Below are 9,620 nucleotides of genomic sequence, written 5' to 3' on the forward strand. Positions count from 1 at the left end.
AACCCTGAAAATAATAGGTAAGAATGGCCTGGGATCGAGAATATTAGTAGTCATTTATAAATGGCGAGCAGCTCAGGCGCACAGCATATATAGTAGTATAAAGCTTTGTGTTGTTTAAGCTGTGGCAGAAGATAAAACCTAACAAATGCCTTGCCTTCGAGTCGACACGTATGTATCCCAACTGAGCCCTAAAGTAGGAAAAGATCGAACACACTACTGTTATTCATGAATATAATACATGCATATATGCATGCATCACCCTCAGAAACTAGCGGCACAACCCTAAAGTTACAGGGCACCACCCATACATAGGCCCCTCCCCCATACATTATGACCCACTGAAAATCCCAAGTGGTCTGTTTCTCGTGTGCCCAGCTCCCCTCACTTTATAAAGAGTCATCACATGACTTCCATTTGCATGTGATTGATCGATCTAGCTAAGCAGTCTATCTTTCTCTTCTTCCTCATCCTCTCTGTTACTCGGCTTCACTTCTTCTCGTCTCTTCTCTCTTCTCCGGCCGTCTATCTCCGTTTCCTAGCTTTCAAAGCAATGATACCGCCGGAGCAGGAAAACACCATGACAAACACTAGTAGTACTCCACCTAACAAGTCTAGCATGCTCTCTAATGTAAGCCGGTCTGAAAATTACCAGACCGGCTGGGTTCATGCGGAACCTTCTCCCGGAAGTATTAACGGAAGCCAGCGTCTGGCGCCGGACGACATGCCCGAACAACCCCATCCCGGTACTCCGCATAGAGCTTCCGTCTTGCGAGAGTCCCTGCGCCCCGTCACACTTAAGGTAACGGAATATATTGTTCTTATCTCGTCAGACATGTTATGTTGTTATGTAATTAGGTCGGTTACGGTGGATTAAATCTTTGTCAGAGGTTTCATAATAATGCAGCTGCACTGTAATCTGATGTGGTTGTTTATGTTTGCAGTTCGAAGACGTCACATACAGCATTAAGCTCGAGCCGACAAAGGGCAGTTGCGTCAGTTCATATAATGAGCCAAAGCAAACACGAAATCTACTGAATGGGGTGAGTGGGATTGTGCGACCGGGTGAGCTTCTGGCAATGCTGGGGCCCTCCGGCAGCGGCAAGACCACTCTCTTGACTGCCCTCGGCGGCCGCTTGCCGGGAAAAATCACCGGCAAAGTGACCTACAACGGCCAGCATTTCTCAAGCTCCATGAAGCACAACACTGGCTTCGTGACGCAAGATGACGTTCTGTATCCTCATCTAACTGTGCTCGAAACCCTAACATATACTGCCCTTTTGAGGCTTCCAAAGCAGCTGAGCAAGCAAGAGAAAAAAGAACAGGCTGAGACGGTTATGGTGGAGCTCGGGCTGACCCGGTGCCGTGACAGTGTTGTTGGCGGGCCTTTGCTACGTGGGGTCTCGGGTGGGGAGAGGAAACGGGTCAGTATCGGGCAGGAGATGTTGGTTAACCCAAGTCTTTTGTTCCTAGACGAGCCCACCTCGGGGCTCGACTCCACCACTGCACAGCGTATAGTTGCTACGCTGCGCCGCTTGGCGAGGGGTGGGAGGACGGTGATCACCACCATCCACCAGCCCTCGAGCAGGTTGTACAGGATGTTTGATAAGGTGGTGGTGTTGTCGGACGGGTGCCCGATTTACAGCGGGCATGCGGGTCGGGTCATGGAGTATTTCGGGTCCATTGGATATGAGGTCGGGTTCAATTTCATCAACCCGGCTGATTTCTTGCTTGATCTTGCTAATGGTAAGCATCATCTTCAATTAATTTCATCATTACCTTTACATTTCTTTTCCGATAAATAATTTTCCTTATCCCATTATGGAACTTAATTATTAAAATGCATATAGTGCTTGACAATATAATAAATCCCACTTTGACCCATTATAAAACTTGATTATTATTAATCCTCAGTGCATTTGACAATTTTTATTTTTTTATGAGAAAGTGCATCTAAAAACATAATAATTAATAAGTCCCAGAATGTGGTGGAGTATCTAAATATCTAATCATAGCAGACTGTGGAAGAATTCAGATAGATATAGCATATATCGTACAGATTTGTAAATAAAGTGATAAGAGCATTATTTATCTTGGAAGAACAAAATGATCAAAGCAGCTAATTGCAGGATTTTGATAGTGGTTGTTAGACCAGTGATGAGAAAACATCACTCATCACTAATTAAGAAAGTTAAGGATATGATATGTTGCAAATTTTGAACATGTCAACCTCACTGCCCACCCACAAGACACAAGTAGCTATAGTTACTATGACCATGTCATCATTGTTTTGAAAGTTTTGAGATAATTGGCTTTTTAACTTGCGGCTAATTAGGTCAGAGTCCATTTTCATAAGAGTAATGTTACCATGTTAATGCTGGGTGTGTGAGTGGTCCAAAAAGGTTTACAACTTTCACCGGACCAACTGCCTTGTGATGATCATAGATAGAACAGAAAGGGCAAAGGGGACCATCTGTTTTAATCAAACACTTTAATTTACTTGTGTGTTAGTAGTAGAAAATGTTGATTAATTAGTTTGAATTGTTTTGGACAAGCAGGTATAGCACCTGATGCTAAACAAGATGATCAACTAGAGTATAATGGCAGATTAGATCACCACGAAGAACAAAATAGTACTAAGCAGTTTCTGGTATCATCCTATAAGAAGAACCTACACCCTGCACTGAAGGCAGAGATTCAGCAAAGTCAGAAAGACCCAGCTGTTGTTTCTTCTTCTTCAAGAACATTATCATCCAGAGGTACATTAGTATCCGAAATTCGAGTTAAGCATATGTTACCATTTTGTACAATGTGTTCTGATGATAAGCAGTGCGTGCTTGTAGGTAGTCGAGATTACGAATGGACTACCAGCTGGTGGGAGCAATTCATAGTTTTGCTTCAGAGGGGTTTGAAAGAGAGAAAGCATGAATCTTTCTCGGGTTTAAGGATTTTCCAAGTCATGTCAGTTGCAATTCTCTCAGGCCTTTGTTGGTGGCACTCAGATACTTCACATTTGCAAGATCAGGTATTGTGATTTTAAGTCCTAGAATTACTAGCATGGATGTTCCATTATAAATTTATACGTATGTACCCATCAAACTAATCAAATTAGTACTTTCATGATCTGAACAGGTTGGACTTCTGTTTTTCTTCTCCATATTCTGGGGCTTCTTCCCACTATTCAATGCCATTTTTGCCTTCCCTATGGAACGACCGATGCTACGAAAGGAACGTTCCTCTGGCATGTACCGTCTCTCTTCTTATTACTTTGCCAGAACTGTAGGTGATTTGCCAATGGAGCTTGTACTCCCCACTGTGTTTGTGACGGTTGCTTATTGGATGGGGGGTCTCAAGCCTTCACTAGTCACATATGGACTAACCCTCTTCATAGTTCTTTTCAATGTGCTAGTCTCACAAGGCCTTGGACTAGCACTAGGTGCAATTCTAATGGATGTGAAACAGGGGACAACTCTGGCTTCAGTGACCATGTTGGTATTTTTGCTAGTAGGAGGGTACTACATTCAGCACATGCCAGGTTTCATAGCTTGGCTGAAGTATATTTCTTTCAGTCATTACTGTTATAAGCTTCTTCTGGGAGTTCAGTACTCGGTGAAGGAAGTTTACGAGTGCGATTTAGGGGTGCGTTGCAGGGTAATAGACTACCCTGCTGTTAAGTTTGTGGGTCTTGATGGTTTGTGGTCTGATGTTGCTGCATTGGGTGTAATGCTGGTGGGATATAGGGTTCTAGCGTATGTTGCTTTGAGGATGGGGCAACCTCACTGACTAGCTACTTCTTGATCGATGACGATGATACATAGATCAGAATCGAAACTGACATTTTGCGGCTGCCGAAGGCTACAGAATCTGATGATGACTTTCAATCTCCGATTTTATCAAATAATCAAGGTTTCAAACTGAGATATTGTGAATGAAGATCTTATGCTGATAGCTAGCTGGAGAAATCTCAATTGTACTCCTTCACATGAAAATCAATATGATATTATAATTATTTGTACCTAGGTCTGTAAAAGATATTGCAGTTCAGTTTACTGATTATGAACAATTGAACATCTTCCCCTAGAAAGTGCACAGTAGAACTGTAATTTGAAATGATCCTAGGTTAGTTTATTTGATTTGTATGAAATCAGTCAAGTATGCGGTGTGTTTAAAAAATAAAAAAAAATTATGCTGTGTGTTTATAGTATTTCTGTGTAAGACACTTATACGAGTCTATATTAGTCGTGACAGGCCTTCAGGCCTTCAATCCATTGCATCCATGGAAGCGCACCCTCTAAAGAAATTTAACCTGCCTCATTAAGCTGCCCTTACCTGCAAAGGAAACAAAGCAATTAGATATCGATCCACATAGATTCATAGAGATACAAACTTAATTAAATGGACAATGCTAGGTGAACGGTGAACCACATTTTGGATACTACATGTATCGCACCTTATGTAACAGCTGATGTGACACATACACGTCATTGAAGCATAAACCATGAATCTGAGTGAAGACAGAGTGCATACGCTTGTGAAGCTGAATTATAACCTGTTCAAACAGCTACTACTTCCCTGCAATGGATTGCCAGGACACACTTCAAGTAATCATGAATCTTTTTTATTGTTGATGTATACATGGACGGAGGAAGCATATGAAACTTGGATTGTTATAGACATTTTTTTTTTTAATAGGGGCTAAGCGGCCGCCTTCATGCCTTAACCATTAACGAAACCGCATAATACAAGAGGGGGACATAAAACTTAAACCCTAAATTGTCTAAACATCCCAAAATAATATCATGAGTTTTCAATCCTATACATTCTAACAAGCACCATTTAGCAAGGAGTGCGTCATTAGCTACTTCATTTGCTTTACAAATTTGGCATTATCATTATTTGTTTAATGTCACTTCCTATGCTAGAGACTTCGGTTTAGTCGTTGGACATTGGTTTGTACGCTTAAAGGAATGTGGCATATGGCAGAGACTTCTTTGATTTTCATCACATGTCTGCTTTTTTCTCTGTGAAAATGGCAGAAAAATTTGTGGTAAACCAATAAAGAAGATGGCCGATACAGTTGAGTTACCAGATATTGCGATCTGCCAAATCCTCCATTCGCTTTCTACTAAGTTTGCAGTCCGGGCCAGCATTCTTTCAAAGCAATGGGAACGTGTCTGGCCCTTGGTCCCAGTATTAGATTTTGACGAGGACGAGAATGCACCAAATGGTCACAATGCCAGCCCTCGTCAACACAGAAAGTTCCTGGAGTTTGTGACAATGTGTTTGAAGCGTCGTGAAGAAGATAAGTTGTTACATAAATTCTGGCTTCGCATGGCGTACTGTTATTACTGTAGAGACTGTGCAGAGCTCATGGATAAGTGTTTGAGTTTTGCTCTTGACAGAAATGTTATAGAGTTGCATATTGCTAAGTCAGACTACTTCTTACCTCATAAAGTTCTGAATGCTGAATGTTTAACTGTTTTAAGTATGGATTCTATTCAATTTAGAGGTGATGAAACTGTAACTCTTCCTTCTCTGAAATCTTTGTCTCTAATCTGTATAAGTTTTGGTGATTTGGGATTCCATCACCTTGTGGCAGGGTGTCCTTCCCTTGAGAATTTGTCAGTAGTTAAGTGCACAGGCTTTGAGAAAAGAGTTATAGTTAAAAGTTCCACCCTTAAATCCTTGGAAGTTTTCAACTCAGGTGTTGAACTTCAAGTTGAAGCTTTGAATCTAGAAACGTTTAGATTTGGCCAAAATGGTCATGCTTCCAACTATCGGAGGTTGTTATGCAACATTCAATTCTCTTCTTGTGGAGCACTTAGAAATCTAGCGTTTTTTCAGGCATGGTTTGTAGGTGCATGGTTTGACAACTTGAGTTCAAAATTTCCAGTTCTTGAAAGTTTGATCTTATATAAATGTGGCATCGACAGGGGAGATCTCAAAGTGTTTAGTAAGAACCTGAAACATTTTGTATTGTGAAGGTATAAGGATAGTTGGCAATCCTTTTATCCTGCAAAACACTTTGAGATAATGTTATCTGATCAAGAACAAGTGGCGCTAATATCCCTTATGGTTTCAAGTAAAACATGCATCTGCATATCACTGTTTTTCACAGAGGTTAGCAGCTTCGCTTGCTATCCTAGTACTGAGTCTTCTGCTGTCCTGAGTTTCAAAGTCTGTTATATTAGTTTAATAAGTCTTTCAAATTCAAATGGACAACTGAGTTTGTGGGAAGTGCCTTAGCGCTCAAACCAGTCAAAGGGTTGAGATCTTTTGTTATGCCAACCCGTGACCAAATGGTTTGATGCTCAAGGCTCCAGCTGGGATTTTATGATACGTTATCCTATGTATAGCTGGTCCCTGTGTGATTCAAAGACCAGTCGCTATCGGCTGTGTCAAGGTCCACTAATGGACTGAGTAAGAGGGTTTGAAACCTCTTTGCTCCCTGTTTTGAATCATTCATGTTTTAGGAAAGGGTTATTTGTCTTATTGAGATTGCTTGTGTCATCTCTGTGTTTGGACACATCACTTTCAGTATGGGAGCCAAACACTTCTGTCCAAACCTTTCTGAAACATGTTGAGGTCAGCTTGCATCATCTTTGATGCCTTGTTGGCCTATATATATCTATAGCTTTGGCTTTGCTCAATGGTTGTAGAAAACTGCCTTATTGCGTTTTCTTTGTTGAGTCTAGTTTTAGCTTGCATTGTTCATGCTGCTCTAAGTCTTCTTCGTGACTGTAAACATTAGAGCTTGAACTCAAAACTTCTTTCATCAACTCATATCATGTTGCATACCATGAGGGATGTGTAGTGCAACCAACTCAAGAAGCGTTCAAGGTTGAATCTGCTAGTGGTTAGCTGAATTCACGAACAAGGCTTCAAAAAGTGTCCCATGTTGTAAGAACTTAGAAACAAGAGAGGGAATAGGTCTAGACTAGTTCGGGACTAGGAAGGATAGCACTGTGGTAGTGTATCACTAGAACTATTATTCTTGTAAGAAGTTACTTCAACTTAGTGGAAGTTTTTTGTCTCTCAAGAGTTAGAGACACGCAGTTTTTCTCCCTGCATTCAGGGTTTCTGCGAGTAAAAAAAAATCCTTGTGTTGTTTCTTTATTTGCTGCAATTTACTTTCTGCAAACTCGTATCCTGTGATTCTGGGATAGCACAAGTCATTGCTATCCTCGGATACAGAAGACAACGAAAATCAAATAAAAGGTCTGTTCACCCCCCCCTCTAGGACCTTTATATTGGGTGGATGTGATTACAAAATGAATGTGGAAGTTGTTACTCCAAATCTGCATACTTTTCGCTTCATTGGTTCTAGAAGCATCTATTTACGCATGTTTGCTCCAAATTTATGTGAGGCTACAATCATACTTGACAAGAGCACAAGATGGGATACATATCATATTACCCTCAGGGATTTCCTTGCAAATTTTGACTGCTCAGGAAAATTATTCATCTATGCTCTTGGTTCTGAGGTATGCAAAATGCCAAGTTTTAATCAGCTTTCAGTTTCTTGTATGTGTTGTTCGATAGTTCTTGTAAATTTTCATCTTCCTTTTTGATGTTGTTGTGGGAAATGCTGTAGGATATCCTCTTTTCAGAAGATACGAGGCAGACCTGTTTTACACCATTGCCTAGTCTCAAGCATTTGGACATAAAGATAATAGAGCGGAAAAGTTCCGCAATGGCAGTGACAGATTGTTACATGAGGGACTCGTTGAATTGGATGGCACCATCTCTGGAAATTCTATCTATAAACAAGATAAACAAGAAATGGAGTAAAAATTTCAACAAAGAGATTAATTCCTGGTACACTTTCATCTTTCTTAACATCTTATGACATTGATATTGACTGGAATAGTTCACAAGTAATTTGCAGATTGCAACTCTACTCAAGTCCAATTTGTCAATACTGAACTTTAACACATCAGGACCCGAGCCTAGTTGTTATATATACTTATATATTAAAGCTAGTATATGTGAACAAAGTTCAAATCTGTGCGTAAGAATGATCCTTTCTAAGTTTCTCATCTGTATTATTTGAATGTCTGTAGTTTGCGATACCATTTCCACCCTGTGACAGGTGGATGTTGAAGTTCTTGGTAATCCAGCAATGGTTTTGAAGATGAAATTGACCAACCTTCCATGGAGACTATAAGTCATTCAGAAAGGGTCCCTAAAATGTAAAATTGTTCAGAATTACATATGAAAGCCTGTAGTGTCTTGATTCCATGACTGAAATTTACAGGGTTAGCATTTCTGGCTTACTAAAGCTTCTACTGGCTCCCACCATATATGCCAAGATGCTTAGAAGATTTCTGTCAGTCTCTCTATTTTGGCTTATGTAAGGATCAGAAACTGATATGATTGCAACCTAAGAGCTATATAATTTGATCATGATTTTCTCCAATTCAGTCATATATCATGCTAATCAAGTTCTTCAAGTTGTTTGAAAGGCTATTTATATTTTAGGTACAACTGCAAATCCCTACAGTCCTAGCCTTGCTACAAATGATTTACAATTATTACCAGTTTCATTAGGACGAAAAGATCTCGTAATGTGAGGTTTTTAAAGGAAACTGAACATAATCTCTAGTCCAAAGTCCAAACTACTATATAATCTCCATGCTTTAAGATGAAATATCAGCAATTGCAGGCACTAGAATACGCATCGAATGATGTCATTTTAGATATATCTTGTTTGAGCATCAGATTCACCAGCATCTCTCAAGAGGCCACCACTCCATTTACATAGGTATTATTCCATTCCCTCATGCTCATCCCTATCTATTCAGTTCTACTATAAACAGGGATTCGGATTCCAGGTCAATTTTATGAACCCCAACTGATCCACTATAAAATAGTTTTATTGCACTAGAACCAACACTTGAGGCCAAAGACAGGAAGGAAGTGATTACCACATTCAAAATCTTAAAAAGAAATGGCATCACTCAAGGCTGAGAAACCTGTAGTACAACTGAAGAAAGAGCCTGCAGCTCCAAAAGCCAGTGGTACTACGCCCAAAGCATGCGCTCCGGCCTCCAAAGCCGCCCCTAAGAAGGCTGAGACTAAGCCTAAGGAGCCTAGGAAGAGGGTAACCCTACCTATTCATCCACTAATTAACAAAAAATTTCTTATACATATATGGAATTTAATTTGCATTATGTGCTAAATATTGTTTGTTTTGTGAATGTTTTGCTAGACAACTGGAAGCAAACCGGCTGCAGCCAAGAATTAAGCAGAACGAGGATGACTGGTGCGAGGTGTGGAGTGCATGAAGATGTAGTTCATCGTCGTCCTCCACAATGTTTAATAAAATCATTACCAGTACTACTTGGTTATGATTTATATCCATGTTTCTCTTTGTAGCTTGATCTTTTTAATAAAATATCTATGTTTTAAAGAAGCTTTGTTTGGAATTTGCTTAAACTAGATGCAGAATCAGTCTTACTAAATCACTCAATTCTTCACATATGTAATCATTCAAGGGACAAGACAAGGATAAACTAAATCATTATGCGACTGGTTGAACTAAAAAGCTGCAAATTCTGTAACTTCAGAAGCCACCACAAAGATTCAAAGAATCTTCATTTCCTTGTAAGACAAACTAAATA

The 9,620-nt window shown here is 40.0% G+C and overlaps 2 protein-coding genes and 1 non-coding gene across 3 annotated transcripts; all 3 read left to right on the forward strand.

The window, feature by feature from the left end:
- Positions 1-416: 416 nt before the first annotated feature.
- Positions 417-4,166, forward strand: LOC101310890 (ABC transporter G family member 21-like). The gene is made up of 5 exons (XM_004297110.1): positions 417-799; positions 942-1,743; positions 2,556-2,756; positions 2,841-3,022; positions 3,130-4,166. Exons 1-5 carry the CDS (start codon positions 551-553, stop codon positions 3,778-3,780), a joined length of 2,085 nt encoding a protein of 694 aa, XP_004297158.1. The 5' UTR covers positions 417-550; the 3' UTR covers positions 3,781-4,166.
- An 895-nt stretch (positions 4,167-5,061) lies between these two features.
- LOC101292698 (F-box/LRR-repeat protein At3g59210-like) lies at positions 5,062-5,979 on the forward strand. Its single transcript, XM_004298268.1, has one exon. The coding sequence runs from the start codon at positions 5,062-5,064 to the stop codon at positions 5,977-5,979; it is 918 nt and encodes a 305-aa protein (XP_004298316.1).
- Positions 5,980-8,891: 2,912 nt separating this feature from the next.
- Positions 8,892-9,408, forward strand: LOC101311181. The gene is made up of 2 exons (XR_184517.1): positions 8,892-9,100; positions 9,209-9,408. It is a non-coding gene; the product is annotated as an uncharacterized LOC101311181 (transcript).
- The last annotated feature ends 212 nt before the right edge of the window (positions 9,409-9,620 follow it).

Source organism: Fragaria vesca, linkage group LG4 (assembly GCF_000184155.1).
Source record: "Fragaria vesca subsp. vesca linkage group LG4, FraVesHawaii_1.0, whole genome shotgun sequence".
Lineage (NCBI taxonomy): Eukaryota > Viridiplantae > Streptophyta > Magnoliopsida > Rosales > Rosaceae > Fragaria > Fragaria vesca.

Bases quoted from the DNA above. Each gene is read 5' to 3' on its own strand.
- LOC101292698 (XM_004298268.1), top strand. From the start codon at position 5,062: ATGGCCGATACAGTTGAGTTACCAGATATTGCGATCTGCCAAATCCTC.
- LOC101310890 (XM_004297110.1), top strand. From the start codon at position 551: ATGATACCGCCGGAGCAGGAAAACACCATGACAAACACTAGTAGTACT. The intron at 2,757-2,840 runs GTACATTAGTAT...GCGTGCTTGTAG, and splicing joins AAGAACATTATCATCCAGAG to GTAGTCGAGATTACGAATGG. The intron at 3,023-3,129 runs GTATTGTGATTT...TGATCTGAACAG, and splicing joins CTTCACATTTGCAAGATCAG to GTTGGACTTCTGTTTTTCTT.